Source organism: Humulus lupulus, chromosome 4 (assembly GCF_963169125.1).
Source record: "Humulus lupulus chromosome 4, drHumLupu1.1, whole genome shotgun sequence".
Taxonomy (NCBI): domain Eukaryota; kingdom Viridiplantae; phylum Streptophyta; class Magnoliopsida; order Rosales; family Cannabaceae; genus Humulus; species Humulus lupulus.
In genome coordinates, this window is record NC_084796.1 from 4,465,224 (window position 1) to 4,487,635 (window position 22,412).

General features: G+C 33.7%; 4 protein-coding genes and 1 long non-coding RNA gene across 6 annotated transcripts; all 5 read right to left on the reverse strand.

Annotated features, from left to right (window-relative positions):
* Positions 1 to 2,941: 2,941 nt before the first annotated feature.
* LOC133829730 (uncharacterized) lies at positions 2,942 to 6,826 on the reverse strand. Its single transcript, XR_009891855.1, has 2 exons — positions 6,690 to 6,826; positions 2,942 to 3,385 (listed from the first exon to the last, which is right to left on the reverse strand). It is a non-coding gene; the product is annotated as an uncharacterized LOC133829730 (long non-coding RNA).
* A 313-nt stretch (positions 6,827 to 7,139) lies between these two features.
* On the reverse strand, positions 7,140 to 9,543 carry LOC133829723 (phenylacetaldehyde reductase-like). Its single transcript, XM_062259496.1, has 6 exons — positions 9,254 to 9,543; positions 8,906 to 9,075; positions 8,593 to 8,784; positions 7,912 to 8,074; positions 7,614 to 7,800; positions 7,140 to 7,385 (listed from the first exon to the last, which is right to left on the reverse strand). The coding sequence occupies exons 1-6, from the start codon at positions 9,369 to 9,371 to the stop codon at positions 7,241 to 7,243; spliced, it is 975 nt and encodes a 324-aa protein (XP_062115480.1). The 5' UTR covers positions 9,372 to 9,543; the 3' UTR covers positions 7,140 to 7,240.
* A 915-nt stretch (positions 9,544 to 10,458) lies between these two features.
* Positions 10,459 to 13,284, reverse strand: LOC133829716 (putative pentatricopeptide repeat-containing protein At5g37570). 2 transcript variants are annotated; one of them, XM_062259490.1, is made up of 3 exons: positions 12,957 to 13,284; positions 11,656 to 12,623; positions 10,459 to 11,439 (listed from the first exon to the last, which is right to left on the reverse strand). In XM_062259490.1, exons 2-3 carry the CDS (start codon positions 12,598 to 12,600, stop codon positions 10,918 to 10,920), a joined length of 1,467 nt encoding a protein of 488 aa, XP_062115474.1. In that variant the 5' UTR covers positions 12,601 to 12,623; positions 12,957 to 13,284; the 3' UTR covers positions 10,459 to 10,917. The 2 variants fall into 2 exon arrangements, with proteins under 2 accessions (XP_062115474.1, XP_062115473.1); XM_062259489.1 differs by having other exon boundaries at positions 10,459 to 12,623.
* Positions 13,285 to 13,423: 139 nt separating this feature from the next.
* Positions 13,424 to 17,305, reverse strand: LOC133829721 (phenylacetaldehyde reductase-like). The gene is made up of 7 exons (XM_062259495.1): positions 16,866 to 17,305; positions 15,033 to 16,666; positions 14,707 to 14,876; positions 14,426 to 14,617; positions 14,063 to 14,225; positions 13,808 to 13,994; positions 13,424 to 13,700 (listed from the first exon to the last, which is right to left on the reverse strand). Exons 2-7 carry the CDS (start codon positions 15,148 to 15,150, stop codon positions 13,553 to 13,555), a joined length of 978 nt encoding a protein of 325 aa, XP_062115479.1. The 5' UTR covers positions 15,151 to 16,666; positions 16,866 to 17,305; the 3' UTR covers positions 13,424 to 13,552.
* Positions 16,771 to 21,772, reverse strand: LOC133830898 (uncharacterized). The gene is made up of 4 exons (XM_062261007.1): positions 21,505 to 21,772; positions 19,684 to 19,862; positions 17,555 to 17,717; positions 16,771 to 17,314 (listed from the first exon to the last, which is right to left on the reverse strand). Exons 1-4 carry the CDS (start codon positions 21,770 to 21,772, stop codon positions 17,250 to 17,252), a joined length of 675 nt encoding a protein of 224 aa, XP_062116991.1. The 3' UTR covers positions 16,771 to 17,249.
* Between the last annotated feature and the right edge of the window lie 640 nt (positions 21,773 to 22,412).

Here is a 22,412-nt window from a genome sequence, read left to right on the forward strand (position 1 = left end):
CCCATCAGGGTTGGGGTGCAAAATCCCTTACTGGGGCAGAAAATTTTAAAATTAAAATCGTAAATTATATATAAATTAAAATATTACATAATATTTATTATTTAAAATATTAAAAAAGTTACTAATATACTACAAAAACATATAAATAAATATATAAAATACATATAAAATATTAGAAAATATATAAAAATTTAAATGGGGTCCCGTCAGGCAGGGAGTGCTATCCCCGTCCCCGTCCTCGCCTCATTTAACATTCGGTGATTGAAAAATTATCTCCGTCCCTGCCCCGTTCCCCATTTAGATGGGGGATTCCTCGCCCCATTAGGGACGAGTCCCCGTTCCCATGGGGAAAATATGCATCCCTAGATATAACTGATATCTCGTCAATTTTTTAAAAAAATTTAAATAATTTATAGTGCCAAAATCAGAGTTTAAATAGTCTATTTTTCACATGTATAAAAAAAAGCAGACACGTGTATAACTGAGTGTTTAAACTCTAATTTCAGTACTGTAAATTATTCTAAATTTTTTGAAAATAAAAGAATACATGTTATAATTATAATGTACACCATCATAAAAAAAACTCAATTATAATTTTTTGAAATAGCAAAAGTAAAAAAATATCCCTATCATAGGGTTATATAAATACACACGAATTAATAATGAAAAAGTATTTAACTTGTAATAATAATTCGCATTATAAATCTATTCATGTTGTGCACATGCACGAATTAATTGGTATTAATTGTTTTTCTTCAAAATAGTAGTTTATATAAATTTACATGAATAAGAATTATCACTATACATACCCAAATTAAATATTGACAATGAATATAATATTGCTTATTTTATAATGAATATACTTATGTTATATATTTTATACTCCAAATCGATCATCGGTCATTCAATTTATTCATTCAATTTTTTTATATAAACAAAATTATTGTAGGTACCTTTTTAGTGGATGGTGGGAATTAATAAAGGGCATTAAGATTGTTTGTTATAATGCCAGCCCACTTTGCATTTTTCTTGAAATAGTATATATATATAGAAAAATTAATAAATAATATTTAATTCTGTTAATTAATAAGATTTAGGTCCATTGAAGTGGATATAATTATTGTCCCCACATAGCTATATATATAATATGCAATACTTTATATATATATATATTTGCACTATGATATGATGATCATGTGATATGGAATAATACAATGTATTGTATGCCTCAAAAAGATAAATTTGACATAAGATATTGTACCATGGCATATATCCTGTTAAGGTAATATATCACTGTTTATAGGATTTTTACCTTTTGAAGCTGGTTTAGGTGTTTTGGACCCTTGAATAACAACCTACCTAGCTACCTATTTATATATATATATATAGATTGTAGCTACTCCAATAATATTCGGATAAAATATTTATAATAGTTTTATAGAGAGCGACTGCAGTGTATTTTATTTTTTTATAATACTGGTGCATTATTTTTCTATTTTCGGTACCTGGATAGATATAATGCCAAATTTTTTTATACGACGGTGTACATTATAGCTATCTAGAATATCCTACTACAAAATATCCTTTACGGGTCTCCTTTTTAGGACACGCACATAAATGTAAGTCTAAAAAATGTCTCTGTACTTTTTAGGACTCTCATTGAAAGTCCTTAAAAAACACATTTTAAGACTCGCGATGAGTGTCCTTAAAAGTCCAAAGAGTCCTAAAAAGGCTTAATAGAAAATTTGAGTCCAAAGAGTCCTAGCTCTTCGCCGTTGATGGAAGCGGCCATGGACCCACCATTTTTTGGGGAGTTTGGGGTGGTGGAAGAATACGACGACGTTTTTTACGTGCCGGATAACAGCTTCTTTAATAATAGCATGGAATGGATGAATATGTATATGTGATGTGATTAGTTGTAGTTTGTAGTAGTAGTAGTATAATTAATTATACGATTAATAAGCATTTTAATCAACCTACGTACTTATTATATATATATATATATTAGGGAGATCTCATCATGTAGACAATGATCGTGTAAATGTTATTATGTAATTAAATCGTTTTCTTCTTTTTATTAATTACGTAGCTATATATATATATTCTTTTTCTTTTTACCCTTATACACTACCATGAAGAATATGTCATATCCTTACTATATACTAAGTGGCAATATGCATTTACGTACTGAAAAATTTTCTTCTAAACTTTTGATTGAATTCCAATCAGATCCTTTTATATTTTTCTTTCTTTCATTATTTCCCACATAATAAAGTACTCAACTAGTTATCCTTATTAAATATGGAGTAGTTTTTAATAGTTACGTAACTATTTTGAAGTTAAAGTGACCTATTATATATAGCAAGTTGCAACAATTAGTTATCCTTAAAAAACTTTATATTCTAAGAATTACATTATCTATTTATTAATATAATAATATTATTATTATTTTGATTCAAAATCTTAATTTTTTTTCCTCATATTTACCAAGTGTATTACTTAACTTCCCAATTTAATAATTGGAGCATGAGTCCCCAAAGTTTATTTATTTGTTATACACTTTAGTCCCTTCCCTATTACTCATATCTGTTAAAATCAACATTAAACTCAAGGATAAAATTATAATTTAACCAACCAGCGATCCAAAACCTTGGGCAGCTATTTGTCTTAATTCATGAAAGCAGTTGAAATTTTGTAATTGGTCAATGGAGACTATATATCATTCATAATATTTTTTGCATATGTTTACAAAATACCAATATAGAAAAACAACTTACTATTAGTGTAAATAATAAACAAAAAGACAATAATAGAGAGTTAAGGTGACAAAGACAGTTAGAAAACAGGAATCTTTATCTAAATATTTAATCATGTTTTATGCGGCCACAAATTTTGATGGTTAATTGAAGTGTACATAATAATTATTGAATGCCAAGAGATATTTAAAATTTTAAAAAATTAGTATTTATTGGTGATAATTATAAAAATAGGTCTTAATAAATGCTTTTTTGGGTTGAAGTTTCCTTCTCCCTTTTATTTGAGTCTCTAAAATATTAACAAAATTCATGATATTTTTTCTTCTTCTTGTGGTAGTAAAAGGAGAACTTAAACTACAAATTATTAGGTTGCCGAACAAAATATAGAAATTGTTGTGTTTATTTGGTAAAGGAGAGAATCGCATGTAGGAAATAGGAAGAGGGTCCTAGGCCTCCACTTTCTCATAGTCTAGCCTGTTTAAGCCTTCTCGGAAGTACAGTGCTTACTGATGTCTTACTAGATGCCACACTTTCCATGTAAGAAGAAATCGACACAAATCTAGAAAGAATCCCAGTATGATAAGAACTAGCCAGATAGCCATGATAAACCTTCAGCTGGTCGCATGGTTCTACCAAAAAAGAAACAGAAAGATTTATACTTAAGACTTCAGAGCCACTTTATTAATGGAAAATTGGATGGAGTAGTAGATAAATATTTGGCAGACAACATACTTACTATAAACAGTGAAAGATGAAGCAAAGAAAAATTACCTAAGCAAATAAGTGACAGGTGCAAAGAAATTTTTTTACCTTTAATTGTCTAGCTTTTCTCTAACTTCAAACACAAGTACACTAAAGACTATGTGTATAGAAGAAAAATATGAATTATGAGTATTTATGGGGAAATTGATGAAAGAAAATCATAGAAAAACACATGGGTTGTTCAGTTATCATAGAACAACTTGTGTTATGGTTATTAAAAATTTCCGTTATCTACACACTTCTTATATAGAAAATATATATATATATTAGGGAGATCTCATCATGTAGATAATGATCGCGTAAATGTTATTATGTAATTAAATCGTTTTCTTCTTTTTATCACTACTACAAAATATCATTTACGGGTCTCCTTTTTAGGACACGCACATAAATGTAAGTCCTAAAAAATGTCTCTGTACTTTTTAAGACTCTCATTGAAAGTCTTTAAAAAACACATTTTAGGACTCGCGATGAGTGTCCTTAAAAGTCCAAAGAGTCCTAAAAAGGCTTAATAGAAAATTTGAGTGTATAATATGAGTGGTGACTTTTAAAGGCTCACTTTGGGTGTCCTAAAAGAGTATTAAGGGCACCCAAAGAATGCCCTTAAATATATTAAGTAAAAATAGGGGATAAAAACAATTGGAGATTCGAATTGGGGCTAGGGCATTTCAAAGTGGACAAGAAGTGTTCATTCAAAGAAAGAGATTGAGAGCAAGGTTGCTAGTCATTGATTAATTTAGTCAATTGAGTAATATATGCTCTTTTTTATTGTACCAATAACTAGAAATTTATTCTATTTTATATTGAATCATGTTGTTGTTTATAATACATTTTGAGAAAATAAAAATTTCTTTAAAAAAATGGCATTTTTTCAGTATTTTCTTTTAATACATTTTGGACACTCAAAGGGAAATATTAAATCAAAATGAAAAATGTAGCTGCATTTTTTAAAAAAAAAAATTACTTTTAAAGGCATGCAAAGCGAGTCCTAAAATCTTAATTTAAAGACACTCAACGAGATCTTTTAGGACACGCATTGCGAGTCCTAAAAGCATTCTTTTAGGACTCACAACATTCTTTTCCTGTTTTGTAGTAGTGTTTGGTCTTCTCCCAAGCCATTCGTTGCTAGCTTCAACAAGTGAGCATTTCACTCATTTTGAAAAAGATAGAGAGAGAGAGAGAGAGAGAGGGAGAGAGAAGGCAATAGAAAAATAAGACGACCACCATGAACAATCAAATTGAAGATCATATGATACTCTATAGCCAGTTGTACCCTGGTGTTCACTACAAGAATGAAGGTATTAGTGGCGTAAGTATTACTGGCGGACCAAGTCTGCCTGTATTGTACAGTCTATTAGCGGCGGACTTGGGGTCCGCTTCTAGTAATGAATGAGTATTTAAAAAGTATAAAAAAATATATATTAGCGGCAGACTTTTCCACTATTAGCGGTGGATTGTCCACCGCTAATATACCAAAATAAATGCCCGAGAAAGTTTTTAAGATTTATTAGCGGCGGATAATTCCCTTGTATTAGAGGTGGACTATCCGCCGCTAATACTATTAGCAGCGGGTAACCACCTTTATTAGAGGCGGGGTACCCGCCGCTAATGCTCATGTGGAGGTTTAAAATTGCACCGTACCTTTCTTCTTCGCGTCCGTTCTCTTCTCTGTCTCTTCTCTTCTCCGTCTTCTCTTTTGCACGACAAAGCTTTGATTGCACAACAAAGCTCCGTCTCATCTCCATTCCACATGTTTGTTTTGGTTATATATATATATTAGGGTGGTTTTATTATCGGTCGAGATTGGGGAAGAGATTTCTGAATGTATGAATGTCACAAAAGAGTCACTGATTTTTTATTTTCTTCAATGAGGCAGAATTTATGTACGTCTTACTCTAGTGCAACTGTGAGTGAGGGTCCGATTAGGTGCCTGGCATGGCACAGTGATTTGGTGGACACAATAACTTATCCTAATTCAGGCCAAGATTTGTATGTGCGAGTTGATTCCATTACCTTAGGTACTGTCACTGACTACTACTCTTATTATTTGTTTAGTATTAATATAAATTTGTTTGCAGTTAATTATAAGTACGGACTAATGAATATAATATATTTGTTCTTTTATGTATATATATAATATATACTATACTGGCAGCTAAGTATTTAAAGAAGTCGAAGAATAAGAAAACAATGACATATATAACTTTGGTTTTGACAGTGACTCTTTTGTGATTGGTCTTGGTGGCTGTCATTTTTGGATTACACTTGGTGGCTTTAGGAATTTCGGATTATTAGCTTGGTGGGTCAGAGGTATTTTTTTATGATTTATGTTGATATCGATATTTTGGATTACAGTCATTGATGTATTTTGATTTTAGATTTTATATTTGGTTTTTGTTACTGAATTGTGGTTACTTGTTCGTACTTTTTAATGATGAATCTGTCATTTTTGCATTATGTGTACAATTCTCTGTTTTGGCTTTGTGTTCCTAGTCTCTATTTATTTGGAATAGTTTTTTTAATGTTGATAATGCTCTTTGTTTGTTTGGATTTGTTAAAAATTTTAGAAGGCTTCTTTACAAAAACAATGTCATATATTTCTAAAAAAAAATCTTTTTAAAATTTTGTATTTTATTTACCACATTTTAAAATCGAAAAAAAAAGTATGTCACATTTTTTGTGGTTAATGTTTAAAGTCCATCATTATTTAAAAAAAAAACTTTTTGCTTTTGAAATAAAAATTTTAGCAAAAAGACTAATATTTGAGAGGATTGACACAAAGATTTTAGATTTTGTCCCCTACTACCTGAAAAAAAAAAACTCTTGCATTGAACATGTTTTACAAAAATAGAATAATAATTAATTTGTAAAATTATTATAATTATAATTTGTAAAAATAGAACAAAAAAAATTAATTAGTAGTTAATTAGAAGTTAATTTATTTTCTCTGTCCCGGTATGCTTGTGATTGATGGTTGTTGACTACAACCATCAATTACAGGGATATCAGTACACAGATATCGTTTTGTGTGTGAGCAAGAATAAAATCTAATAATAATGTATCTGACAAAGGTATTATTTTGTGTGTGAGCAAGAATAAAATCTATTTAGGAGTTCTCTTAAAGAAGGCACTAATCTAAGGTGTTCTATGATATATAAATATTATGTTCACCTGAGGGTCAGCAATGGAATGAAGAACAGGAGATGTTGTGTGAAAGACACCATCACATCCATTGATAGCATAATCAAAAGATCCTTCTTCTAATAAATCTGCTTTGAACAAATAAAGTCTTTCTTTAGCTCCATCCAGAGCAACCAAGTGTTTAGATGATAGAATGTTTTTTTTCTTTAAAATTAAAGCTGATAACATACTAAATTAAAAATTGACAAGTAGGATGTGATATTATAAATATTCTAAACTTATATTTGTGAGTGATGTTATAATAATATAAATTTTCTTGCCAGAGATTTGTTCTTCTTGCTATTAGATTAAAATATTTATAGTGTAGAATTAAATACAACTTTAGAGTTCTAATGTCCAAGTCCAAGAGCCAAATTAACTATATTTTAACAAGACCATTTAAATAAAAAGGCTTATTTTATAGCAGGACAAGTACCCCAATTAAGTATAGCTGTCTTCTTTTGTTTTCATTCCTTTTAAAATTAAGAAAAAAATAGCATGAAGCTATACAAATATATGGTGGTCCTTGTCAATGACATACATTAGATATTTATAAAGCCTTTTTCCTTCAAGCTTTCTACAGTGTCTCTCAAGCTCACTTCCAACGGGACGAAATTGATTCCCAGACTCTTTGCTTTCAAATCTGATACTTGATACTTTGGCAGTTGCAGCTGCTCATCTTCACACCTACCAAACAACAAAAATTACGCTATTATAATTAAAAGTCCGGTAGCTAAAAGTGTTATTAAATACAAAATATGCAATTTGTACTGGCAACTTCTAATTAAATGTTATTATATATTTAGTGATAAGCATTCTTTAGTTGTGACTAAAAGTGATATTTAATTGCAAAAATTATATGAAATAACAGAAAAAATCGAAACTCTATAGCGAGTAGCGACTATGTTAACTTACTTTTCAGGAATATTCAGAGAAGGGTAGAGGTCTTTTAAAATCTTTAAAAGATCACACATGTGTGCAACACATCCAACTAGACAATATCTTCCACTAGCTGAAGCAACTTCCATTGCTTGAATGTGTGCATTTGCAACATCTCTGACATCAACATATCCAAAAACTTCATTTGGAAACATTTGATTCCCTGCACTTAAAGACCAAGCAGAATCAACACCATGTATGTATCAAATTATTTTGATGACAAGATGAACATAATATCATCACAATGAGTGTGTGAGAGAATGCTAAACTGTACCCTTTAAAAGTTGAATAACCAGCTCCACACTACCATTAATAACTGGTGGCAAGAGAGGACCAAGTACTACTGCTGGATGAATAGTGACCAAATCGATCATGTTTTCTTTTGCGAATTTCCAAGCAGCCTCCTCAGCTAGAGTTTTCGAAAGTGGATAATAAAGCTGCAAAAAAAAATTCTAAAGTCAAAACCATAACCTTGAAATTCTAATTCCCAATACATAATAAGAATCAGAAGCTAAACACAATGCCACTGTTATAAAGACATGGTGATGAGTTATGACTCGACTAATGGACAGTTTATACAGTTTAAAAACTTGAAGACTTGATGCAAACTCAATATGTAAATGACTGATTAATAGAACTTTTGTCCTTGTGTTTAGAACTTCTCTGGGAAAGGTTATGTGGCTGTAAAGGGGGTTATTGGGGTGTGTTAGTTTCCTGGGAAACTGTACGAGAAAGTCCTTTACACTTGTTGTAGAAAATCAAGCTGTAAATTCTTTTCATTAATTGCTTAGTGGAATAATGCAATCCAAACGAACCAAGTAAAACCTGGTTGTGCTCTTTCTCTTTTGGTAGTACTTGCTTTCTTTCTGTTTTTAGATCTCATGTTTAGCTGAATTTGGAGGCTTTAATCCTCACAAAATGCAATATTACAAAGCTTGAGAACAAGAGTATAAACCTTCATATTCTCGCAAACAGCAGGATCAGAAAACCATGTCTCGTCAACAACCACATCAGGGGTGCATTGTGTTCCATTGAATACAACTGAAGCCATGGAAGATGTTATAACCACTCTCTTTACAGAAGGAACTTTAGCACATGACCTCAGAACATTCAGTGTTCCCTTCACTGCTGGCTCTATTATTTCTGCCTGAAATATACGTTGCAAAAACTCAATAATCATTGCAGGAGTCAATAAGAAAAACTTACCAAATCATTATTTCAATATATATAATATAAATAAATATAGTTATATATGTGTGTGTGTTTACATGAGGGTGTGGAGCTGAGAGAAATGAAGGAGAGGCTGTGTGAAAAACACCATCACATCCATTGACAGCAGAATCAAAAGAGCCTTGGTCCATTAAATTTGCTTCAAATAAATGAAGTCTTTCTTTAGCTCCATCTAGTGCAAGTAAGTGGTCTGTTTTCTTTGAATCACCTACATATATTATAAGCAGATCAAATAGGACTTCGAGAATTATGAGATTAACATCTTTGTTTTCAGCCAAAAAAAAAAGCCAAACAAACTTAACCCTAGAATTTGGCAGTGATTTTTGTCTTCTCTTTTTGGTAAAAAAATTGAATCAATTTGAAAAGGAACCATAAAGAGAACTTACTTAGATTACTGACAGTGGCTTTGACAATATATCCACTTTGTAGTAAGACCTTCACTAGCCATGAAGCTATGTAACCTGAAGCTCCTGTAACACACACCACTTTTCCTGCTCCACTCATCCTCTCTCTCTCTGTAATGTGTTTATTCAGAGCCTTAATTAAGAACCAATAATGTTGTAGTTGTTTCTACATAACTTTTTGATATAAAGAAAAAATGGAGGGCAGCTCAGTTAATTATTTTAAAGTCTAAATTCAATAAAGGGATTCATACTTTTCCTTCCAATGTAAACAAAATGATGCAATTTGTTTTAAAAAGTAAAAGGGGAATGATTGGCCTTCTTATCCATCTACCTTGGTTAAATTATTGTAGGACCTCATTGGCAGACACGTGATTGGTTGGATTCGAAACCCAAACATCATGACTTCATTCAGTGGAAGCAAAGGATTTCAATAGGTGCATTGGGCACTATTACTGGTGTGTTTTTTGATACATAGATAATATAATAGTTTTTCAGCACAAAAGATTTTTTTTTTTTTTTCTGGTACGTTATTTACCACTATACTTTTAAGCTACATAGACATCATACTGGTATTTTTTTTTTCTTGTGTGTTTTTTGGCATGTTATTTAATAAGAAACATAGACAAGATTTAAACCTTCGTAAAAATCATGATAGAATTACCTTTGAGGAACGGTGAGAGCAGAGTATAGCTATGTGTACATTATACCCACTTAGAAAATATCTTTACTCTGCTCTAACCATTATCGTCCGAAGAGGCATAGTCAATATGGACCTTATGGTTTGAAAGGAATAGTAGAATTTTCGAAGGTGTCCATAGCTCGTTTGAGGCTATTTGGGATAAAGATCAAGTTTTGGGTTGCAACTTGGGTGTATAGAACCAAGTTTTTTGCAGGGTTTCCTTTTTGGATCTTAATAGAGATTGGGATCATTTTTGGCTTTAGAGTTGGGGAGAGGGGTTCTGTTGTGGGTGTTTTAGTGGCTTGCTTGTTTTGTAACCACGGTATTCCTCCGCCAAAAGTGAGGGCTCTCAATAATTTTGAGAGGAAGTCAGTCTTTGACAAAGGCCTCTAAATCTTTTTCAAAAAAAAAAAAAAAAAAATATCTTCCACTAGTGGAACCAACCTCAAATGTTTGCTTAAATATGTGCACTACATTTCTGTTAAAAAAATTCAGAGAGAAGCAATGATGCTGGCTGAGTTGGAGGCTATAGATTTTATTAAGCTTTGTTTTGTCAAACAGATATATACAGTTTATCGAAGATTACAGAATGGAACTGTATAAAACTAAGGCACCTAATGTTGTTCCCAGAACCAGAAATAACAATGAAAACAAACGACCCGAATGACAATACTGTTGCCCAAATCAAGTGCTTGAGTTAAGGATCTTTCAGTTACATAAATTCCTTAGGCAAACCTGGTTCTCTAACACGATCTACCAAGGTTATGTTAGACAAGAGAAACACAATCATATGCTTGAAGTGACAAGCTGAAGAAAAGGGCTGCTTGTATACCATGCAAAATTGCACACAATTGTACAATTGCCTGGGAAATGAAACATCAGAAGAGACTGCACCAGCTAGGTTCCTCTTGCTCTTAGCACCAATAGTTGAAAATAATGTTATTATTCATGGTTACTAAAACAACACTTAGCCATGTGATCTAATCCAACTGCGACCAGGTATTTTTTTAACAGATTTCTCTCTCATTTTGCTCCTCACAAGTGAAACAACCAACCAGCGATCTGTGGCAGCGTAGATATTTGAAAGCAGCACATAATTACCAGCATTTTGAGGTTCAAGCTCAATCAACCGACTGGCAACTAACTCACCCAGCTCCACATCACAATGTAGCTTACAGGCCCCAAGTAGTGCGCCCCATGAAGCAGAACTGGGTTCCATGGGCATTGAACTCAAAAGCTCATAAGCTTCTTTCAACCTTCCTGAACGGCTGAGAAGATCAACCATACAAGCATAATGATCTTGCGAAGGAGCAATGGAGTACTCATTTTTCATTAAATGAAATAATTGCCTACCATCCTCGACCAGCCCAGATCGGCTACAAGCTGTCAGGATAACTGAAAAAGCCACCTCATCAGGAATCATACCTTCATTTAGCATCATATGGAAAACGGAAACGGCCTGTTCCCCACAACCATGTATAGATAGTCCCTGCATCAATGAACAATACGAGATCAAGTCGTGCTTAGGCATCTGTTCAAACAAGTTTTTTGCTCTCTCTATGTTCCCACACTTAGCATTCATGTCAACAAGAGCTGCAAGAACATGAGCTCGACCAAGATCAATTGAACTTTGAGTGACATAATTATCAACCCATTTGGCCAACTCCAAACATCCCTCCTGAGAACAAGCTGACATCAAACTCACCATTATAAACTCATCTGGTTTAACATTACAGGAGTCCATTTCAATAAAAATGTTCACAGCCTCTCTGGCCTGACCATTCTGAGCATACCCAGAAATCAATGCTGACCATGCAACTATATCTCTATAAGGAGCTTGGTCAAACAAAACCCTTGCAGAAGCCATGTCACCTGATTTTGCATACCCATCAATCAAAGTCGTAAAAGAAACCACATTCTTCTTGGGCATCTCTTCGAATATCTTCCTAGCACTACCCAAGTCACCCAATTTCACAAACCCTCCAATTATGGCATTCCAAGAAGCAACGTTTCTCTGAGGCATTTCATCAAACAGCTTCCTTGCCTCCCCCAAGTCTCCAGCAATAACATACCCAACAACCATGGCCGTCCAAGTAACTACATTTCTCTCAAACAAATAATCGAACAGCTTACGGGCACAACCAATCTCTTTGCATTTCCCATACAAGTCAATCAAACTCGTACTCACAAACGCATCACACTCAACCCCACACCTCAACACCGACCCATGCAAGGTCCTTCCTTCTCTAATCTTTCCCTCACTTGCACACGCCTTGATCACCGAAGGGTAAGTATATCTATCAGGAACAGCCTCCTCTCTCTTCATGTGAATAAAAACCGAAACTGTTTCAGCAGAGCAGGACTTCTGGCAGTACCCTTTAATGAAAACATTCCATAGAAAAGTGTTGGGGGAGAAAACACGGTCGAAAACGCTGGCAGAGTAAGAGAGAGTGGATAGAGCCTGAGAGGGGCAAATGAACTGAGATATGAGAGAGTGGTCTTGCTCTAAACCCCTTCGGACGATATGGGCGTGGACTAGTTGAAGATGGGTTGGAGTTTTACAGGTCTTGATAAGAGCTGGGATGGAGAGGAACGAGTTGGGGAGGTTATTGGGTAATAGAAAGTTTGGGCATGGGTGGATAACTGGCATAGGATAGGGATAGGCGATTAAATCTGCATCATAAAAACAACCATGAATTGACTATAAAATATGTTACTGAATTATGAGTATTCGATTAAAACTGTCTAAAATTGATTGAATTCAGTAGTGTTTGAATAAAAAACACCCATGAAAATTACAGAGAGAGACAATTTACCACAACTGGAAGCCACAAAAACCACAAATTCATTCTAAAAGAACATCTATTTCTATTCTATACATACATATAGACGTCAATTCGGTGGCAGCAAAAAATTCCAGACTTCGAGTTTACTACATTACATACATACATATACATGTATATATATATATATATATATATTTGAGACGTCAAGGGAGATTATTACCCTTGTCTCAAATTCTTTGAGACGTTGAGCTGCGAGACCCCTTCTTCTACGTTTCCCGAATGTGATGGCGAATTGGAGAGGGCCGTTGAACCCCCATTTCCTTCCACCTGTTCAGCAAGTACTCGTCCATTTTCCCAGTTTCTTTCTCTGGTTTCGTCAATTCTTTGATCTTTGAGGGAAGTTAAGTCCCGCCCCAGCATCGGAACCTGACAGTTTGAACTTTGAAGTAGCTAATGGGCCTAAAAAAGGCCCATTTAATCTAAAAGCCCAAGCCCATCCTTTACATATATTTTCACACACACCACTTGTTCAAGTATCAACTTTTCCCAAAAAAATAAAAAACGGTGGTTGAGTTAGAAACTTTTTTTCCTTTTGCCTTTTCTGTTGTCACTTTTCATGGAAAGAAAACATACTTTTATTTTGAAGATTATCACTTTGTACATACTTATTAAATAACAAAGCTGAAATGGGTAGTAAATAATAAGATTTTTGAATTGAAGCATTGAATCACATACAGGTTTAGAACCAACCAATACAAAAATACAACTTTATAGTAAGATTGTCTTGTTTAGTATAGTTGTGAATGGCCTATGTGATTAGACACTAAAGAGACCCTTTTCTTTGAGGCTTTCAACAGTGTCCCTTAAACTCACTTCCAAGGGTATGGAATGTAAGATTCCCAAACTTTTTTCTTTCAAATCTGATACTTGGTACTTTTGCATGAAAGGCTCATCATTTTCACATCTGCCAAGCAAAAAGAATCACATTTACAGTAAAATTTTCACTCTAATGCTTATTAAGTGATTAATAAGCTTATAATGATAAGAAACATATAGTAAAAAATGATATACCTTTGAGGAATGGTGATAGAAGGATAGAGCTGTTGTAAAATCTTTAAAAGCTCAGAAATGTGTGCAATATACCCACTTAGAAAATATCTTCCACTAGTTGAACCAGCTTCAAATGCTTGAATATGTGCACTAGCTACATCTCTAACATCATGGTATGAATAAACTCTATTGGGAAATGTTTGAGGCCCTGCATAAGAAGATACTTTAGACTCAATTCTCAAGACATAAAAATAGACTGTATTAGTATATACACACCATTTGTTAGATTCATAATGAGACTGACACTGTCATTTATAGTAGGTTGTAAGAGAGGACCAAGTGTTACTCCTGGATGAATGGTTATTAAATCAACTCCATTCTCTTTTGCAAAATCCCAAGCAGCTTTCTCAGCTCTAGCTTTTGAAGCTGCATACCAGATCTTTAAAAAAAATGAAAGACCAGATAAAAGAGACATAGGCTAGCAAAAATTTACAAGAAGAGATGAGCTAACAAAAGCTTAATATCAACCACTAGATCTTGAGAAAACATGGCAACATCATAGACATCTTGAACACTAGAATAAGATAATATCATTAGTAATGATAAGAAACTACAGAACTTATTAAGAACTACTCACACCTTTAAACGCTCACAAAGAACGGGATCAGAAAACCATGTCTCATCAACTACTACATCAGGGGTTAGAGGTTTGCCATTGATTAAAACTGCAGCCATGGAAGATGTTATAATCACTTTCTTTACAGATGACACTTTTGCACATGACCTCAGAACATTCAGTGTTCCCTTCACTGCTGGCTCTATTATTTCGGCCTAAAACAATCCAAATTCAAGAATCATTACAAACTGATTAAAAATGAGTTTATCAATGTTCATTGACATATATATAGGAATATGTGTACCTGTGGATCAGTGGCTGATTGAATCACAGGAGAAGCTGTGTGAAAAACCCCATCACATCCACTGATAGCAGAATCAAAAGAGCCTTCTTCCATTAAATTTGCTTTGAACAAGTAAAGCCTTTCCTTAGCTCCATCTAGTGCTAGCAAGTGTTTTGTTTTTCTTTGATCATCTGCATACGAAAAGGGCTTAAAGACAAAGAGATAACAAAATCCCAGAAGTTGAAAATGAATAAAGTATACAAAACATGCAAGTATGTACACATATATCTAATAAGAATTACAATATGGAAACTGAATTGAAAAAGTAATAGACAAAGAGAGCTAACTTGGGTCACGAACAGAAGCTTTGACAGTGTAACCACGCTGAAGTAAGAACTTGACAAGCCATGAAGCTATGTAGCCTGAAGCTCCAGTCACACACACCACCTTTCCTTCTCCACTCATTCTCTCTATATTTTCAAATCCCAAAGCTAACAAACTCACTAAGTTCTAACCAGTTCGATTTCTATAAAATGTTCTTGTAGAGAGAACAAGTATTATAAGGGAGTTGTTCTGTGGGAGAAGGCCAAATTCTTGGTTACGACTTGGGTCTACAAGGAAAAACAATTTGAGGGACCATCCTTCCTAGATCTCAGCAGAGACTGGGGAAGTTTTCTGCACTAAGCTTTTTTATTATTATTGTTTTGTTGTGATTTTATTGTATAATATTCATAATTGTATTCGGACACTCTGAGGTAAAATTTGATCTCTTGTCTATGTAAGAAGCTTCTTATTTTTACAAAAACAAAAAACAAAAAATACATATAATAAAATAATAGTTTAGTTTAGGATAAAGTGATAATGGTTTGCGTTTACTTTCACTTACAGAAACTGAAATTAATATGATATGACTTGTATCTGCCTATTAATTGATATGTTAGAATGTATTTATCATTTTTTTTGAGACAGTTTTTATAAGAGATTTGATAGGTAGTAATACGATTCTAAGCGAGATCAGTCAGTTATTAGCTAATAAATTATGGAATTTTTCTCAAATAAATAAACTTATGCTAGTAGTTCAACATATGGGGACCATTGTGTTTTTATTCTCACTTCATATTCATCGATTGATTATCCAATTGCATATAATGTTGTCCTTTTCTTCTCAATTTATTGGGATAAAGTTATGCCTCTTTCTTCCCAATTTATTTTATTGAGTGATTATCCAATTGCATATAAAGTTGTGTTTCTTTTCTATACAAAGGGTTTAAAGTCGTGGTATTTATTGCATTGACCTTTTTTTTTTTTTTTGAAAAGGGAGAAAGAGACCAAACACTAGGTCAGGCCCCCTCTCAACTCAAATATATAAATACCTTGGTACAATCAAAAAACTAAAAACAAACACAAAACAACACCAACTACACAAACAAAAAACTTCTCCACTCTCTAGAGAGATCCAAGAAGGATAATCCCTCAAAACCCTTTGTGCGATACACCCAAGTGGAAACTCAAAACTTAATCCTCTCCCAAATGAAATCGCAAAGGCTAGACTTTTATCAAAAATTCTGCTATTCCGTTCTAACCAAATTGCCCAAAAACAAGCCAATATCATAGCCCTCCACAACTTATTCAAACGCTTATCCCCCACTAAACCACAACATAACAACCGAGAACAAGAAGGTGGAAGGCACCAACTCAACCCAAACCCACCCCACACTTTGACCATATTGACCATATGAGAGTAAATATCATTTTCTTATAAGGCTATTTCTTTTTTTTCCTTTTATAGGACTGGTTTAATCTTTTATTTTAACTCCTTAAGGCTTAGTTGATATATTATTGTATTGTAATGAATAATGTTACACCATTATCCCTTGGTGTAACATTATTCATTACAATAAATAATGTATTGTAATGAATAATCTATTTTTCTTTCTCTTGGATTTTTGAATGTTGTTCTTGGATAATTATTACCTCAAACCTGCATAGCAGATCAAGTTCGAATACAGATGAAAACTACAGCAATTACTAGTATTCAAATACAGAGCTAAAAGTGTCACTCCTTGGCATTCAGGTAAATAATAATGAGAAATTTAAATGTGGGAATTTTACTATGAAGAAAAGAAAAATGATTGAATTCCTGAAAAAACTTGCCTCATCAAAGCACAGATATCACTTACATTGATGAGTTTTAGACCGCACACAAGCTCACGGCTTTAGAACCAGCAGCACAACAGTACAGTACAAAATACTCTACTATGTATAGCCAGTGAGTGGTCTATACTAGATGTTTAAAAGACCCTTCTCCCTGAAGCTCTCTACAGTGTCCCTCAGACTCACTTCCAAGGGAATGAAGTTAATTCCCAAGCTTTTTGCTTTCAAATTTGAAACTTGGTACTTTGGCTTGAGAGGCTCATTATCTTCACATCTATAAAACAGTACTTTGGCTTGAGAATTTGTGATGCATAGCTTTAAAATTATAACTTACTTGTCAGGAATGGTCAAAGAAGGGTACAGGTGTTGTATAATCTTCAAAGACTCTAAGATATGTACAACAGGTCCTGCTACACAGTATCTTCCACCAGCTGAAACAACTTCAAATGCTTGAATATGTGCATTAGCAACATCCCTAACATCGATAAATGGATAAACTCTATTGAGAAACGTGGAGACAGAACTCAATAAAACAAGTAGCAAAATTGTAGCTTCAACATGTCATTAATGAGTTTGTTCTCAAATATTAGTACACAGTCTCCTGTTTATTTTCTTCAGGTTAGTGGATTCAATTATAAAGTTACTTTATGACAATGACAATCATACATTATCTGAACAACAATGTGTGAAACAGTAAAGAACTCAGTAAATTTACCATTTATTTGATTCAGAAGCAGATTCGCACTGGTTTTATTACTTGGTTGTAGGAGAGGACCAATTACAAACCCTGGATGAATGGTAACCAAATCCATCCCATTTTCCTTAGAAAACTTCCAAGCAGCCTGCTCTGCTAGTGTTTTTGAAATCGTATACCAGCGCTGATACAAAAAAGAATAATGTAAATGAAAAATCCAATGTATATTGACAAAGAAAACTTTAGCCAAAAGACATAGAGTATTTTAGAAGGCAAAATGCAACATGAATTGATTGATATATAAGCAAGACTCAAATGTAGATAAGACTGGTAATCTTCCTTTTTATCAACACAACTATAGAAGCCCACCGTGTAAATTATTGGGAAAAAAATTCACTGGAGAATATGAAGGAAGAGATTGAAAAGAATGCTCATGTTGTAAAAGCCATGAGTTACACTCTGAAAACTTTTATGTTGAAGAAACTTCAGGTTGCCCTCAAATCTAAAGAATTCAAAGTCTGTCACAAGTATCTATTATCGACAAAAAAAAAATCCAATTTAAATTCAGTAGTTATCAAATGTTTTCACTGCCATAATCATAGCTGCCACTAAATCTGTGGAAGAGGCTCTTTGGTAAAGGTGTATTATGAACCTTTGAGACAATCATGTATGTGTGATCTACTTGGTTAAGAACCACATCCCCCTTTGTCATGAGCCAAGCAAACTTGTTAAAGCCAACTATATCTAATTGTGATACATTAGCAGAAGATCATATTGACATAAGTAAGTTCATACAGCAGAGATTTATGCTGAAAAATCTCTAACTCTTTCAAAGTTCAAGCGTTACTTGGAATTAAATAAATCTTCTATTAGGGGCATGATAAAGTAGCAACTGTGAAGAATGTTTAAAGAGAGTTCAAGAGTTAGTTATGTAAGCTAATTCAGTGAGTGACAAAGAACTAGTGTAATCTGTTGAGATCCAAGTCCAAGGAGCACCCAGAAATTTAAGCAAGCATGAGAAGTAAAGATGGTATCAGAATATAAAAATGTATTCATGAAAATTTTAAAGAGAGATAATAAGGCTTTGAAAGAGTGTTCTTGTGGAATATAATCCTTAGAAATCAGCTCCCAACAACTCGACAGTTAAAGTTGTTAAAATAGTTAAAATCTCTGTTATGACACTTACTGCACCAAGGTTGGTTTAGTCTTTTTTCTTTTTCGATTTTGTACCTATAAAGGACTTGTATTTACTTGTAAATAGAGTTAAGAAAACAATTCAGATTGAATTGAGAGAGAGATGAAAACTGAACCCAAGATCAGCGTTCTTGGACTAAACTCAAGCTGAGATTTGGAGTGTTTTTCTCTGTAATATCCTAGGAGGTGCACTACACTTGTTCATGAACTGTAATCATTTGATTAGTGAGAATAACAACTCGGGGGAGTAGCTGGAAGTAGTTCAATTCATTGGGCCGAACCAGGATAAATTGGTGTGTTTGTTCCTTAATTTTCTGCATTTTTATTCTTGTTTTTCATCTGATAGTTCTCAAACTGTTTGAAGTTTTGTTTCAGTCATTTGATCAGTTGTTAATCTTACCTTACACAGTTTTAAATTGTTCTTTGAGTTTGTGTTGTGAATTTACAACAGTTCTTAAGGGTGTATAGTCTCCATCGTTGCTCAATGAATGGTTTCTTTAGAGTTAGTACCTGTCATGGATCTTCTACACTCCTCCATGTGAATTCTTCATAAGTTACCTGTTTTCTACTATTTTTTAAATAATAAATAAAATACATTCATCAAATATTCTATAAATAATCTTTTTTTTTTTAAAAACAATTATTGTTCTTTTCTCCCTAAAAAAATGTTTTCGCTTTCTTTCCCCATTTGACGTAGGCAGCCCTAACTCTCTAGCTCAGTCACGCTCAAACTCTCTCTCTCTCTCTCTCTCTCGGCAAACGTTGAAGAAGGGGTCTCTCAATCCATCTACCCAAACCCTTCGAGTCAAAGGTAAAAATCATATCTTTATGTATTAAAAGTGTGTTATAAACACTCGAACTTGATGCTGCTACTAAATTTGTTGTGTACAGTAGAAGAAGAAACTCCAATTGGCAGAGGAAAAAGGGCAAAAGAGAAGAGAAGAGAAGAGATGTACCCGCAAACGCGGAGGCAGATAGCAGTGACGGCGGCGTTGTTCGTGGCAGGAGTGTCGTTTGTGGGAGTGGGAGCTCACCTTGCCTACTCCAATGTCGAGGCCGAACAAGCTCGCCTCAAAGCTCGCCGGGATTTCGTCAAAGATCGCCTCAGAAAACTCATCGACGAGGACGACTAAACCTTGCAAGTAAACATAGAAAAACGACAGCATTTAGTACACTTTTGTTTGTCGTTTTTCTATGTTAACTGTCCTTTCTCAGTTCAACATACACAAACGACAAGATTTGCTAATACTTTCGTTTGTCCTGTTTCCATGTTATTGTCGTTTCTCAGTTTTCTCTTCTAAGTTTGTTCGTCGTTTTAATCCGATCATATCGTTTACAGTGGCGGAACCACACTATGTCCAGAAGTGGCCACAACCACAATATGATACTATAGTTAGTAGAACTTGTCAATTAAAATGTTAATGTAATGTTTATGGATAAGCATGTGTCTAAATGTTTTAAAATGAAAAAAATTAAAGAAAAAAAATCCTTTCAAATTTTAAAATATAATTTAAACGAAAATAGATTAGACCTTTTCCATGCTAATAGTTAATTTTAAAATTATATATGGTTGCATTATTTTTTATTTGCAAGTTATTTATGTTACACTCCGATTTCGAGATAAGAAGTTATGACCCCAAAAATTGGGTTCGTCAGGTGTGAGCTCGAAATATATGCGGTCGTCATATGATCCTACAGTCGGACCTCTTTGAAGTAAAAAACAAACTCGATGATGTGTAGCCTCGAATATGCTCTGAGCTCGCAATGGCCATGGTATGACACTTGTATATATTTCTCTCTGATTGCCTTCAGGCGAGATGGCTCGAGCTCAGGAAGTGTAAGCTCGAATGTGACAACATCATCAACACCTACTTGTTCCGAGCATAGGCAAAGCTAAGCGGCGAGCTCGTGATCGACTGATAGTCTCGGCGAGTTCAATGCCAACTGCTGATCTCGAAGATTTGATGAATCTCGTATCCGAGTTAATCCGTTACGTGTGAATATGTTTATTATTGTACAATCCCAATACTTAAGGGATATCATTTAATCTACTATATGATCCCCCATTTTATGGGACGTTTCCGTGTATGTAGGAAAAAATGTAGTAAATAGCATTATATTAATTGATTTACAAAATATATTCCCGAAATATGTGGGAATGAATTCTGCAATCTTCTCTATAAATAGAGAAAGAATAACCATTTTGATAGCTCTACAAAATAGAGTTATTTTACCACTTTTTATGTGATAATTGTTGCTTAATTCTTGAGTTTTTAATTGATTTATTAAGTTTTAAAGTAATTTTGAATTTATTGAGTTTATTTTGATTTTATATATTTTTGTATGTTTTTATAGTTATTTTATTGTAAAATGTTGTAGTTAATTATTTGAATTATTATTGTTTAATTTGAGGTAAAAAAAAATGTTGTATTATTGAACTTAAATGTTAAATATAAATTAAGTTTTTATTAATATTTTCATGAAACTTATGTTGTATATTTGATTATTAAAAATATTTAGTTTTAATTTAATTTATGTTTTTTTATAGGAAATATGTTGTATTTTTGCTCTTGAAAAAGAAAGAAAAAATGAAGGAAAAATGGCATTTTTGAGAAGAAAGAAAGAGCCTCCATGGCCTAAGCTTCAGCAGCCATTCGGCCCATCACCTACTCAGCTGCCCTAGCCCAACGCTTGGCCCGTTTGCCACTCCAGCTGAAGCAGTTCCCTCACCCGTTCGGCCCAGCGAAGCCCGCCTCTGCCCAGGCCCGAAGCCCAACTCGCTAGCCTTCCTGGCACTCCATCAGGCCAGCTGTACTCCAACGCCTGGCCCAGTCCACCAACTGAACCCCTGCCACCCGAGGCCTTGCTCCAGCCCAGCCAAAGGCACTCCCTTCCTAGCTGCACCATCGAAGTCCTCAGCTGCCACCAGCCCACGTGGGCCTGCCATCTTTCCCAAGCCCACCTGCCATCAGCCACAAAGCCACCTTCCTTGAGCCCACAAATTGTCAAATTGTCCGCTTGTCCCACAATGTCCCAAAATACCATTTTTTACCCAAACTTTTATACACATTTTATCCCAAAACATCATCATTACACCTTATAATTTACCCCTATTTGCCATATTATAATTAATTTAAATTGATTATTTTAATACCTTTTTTTGGCTATAAATAAGGGAGTTTAGTGCTTAATTTTGAGAGGGGAGGTCACACTACAATTTCTACACTTTCAAGACCTCTCTATTCTCTTCATCTTTTTTTTTTTTTTTTTGTTAATTTTCTATGTATTTTTAGAGGAACAATTTGGGGGTTTTCCTCCAAATTTTCCTAGTTATGTTTGTATTTTCTATTATAGTTATGAGTTTCTAATTTTTTTAAGATTATTAAGGTGATGATGAAACAATATGCAACTAGATAGTATTTATTTTGTATGTTGATTTCCCATTTTGTGCAATAAATTTTATGGATTTTCTTCTTCAAATATTTTCTTTCATCTTAAATATCTTGAAATTTTAATAAAGTTATTATTATTTCTTATGTATATGTTCTTCAAAGTAATAGTTATGTTTAGTAGTTCTAATGGTCCAAGGTCTTAGAGTAGTTGGGTCATTACAGTTGGTATCAAAGCAACGGTCCATTTGCATGAAGTTCTCCTTGATATACACGCTCAAGCTCCGAATCTAACC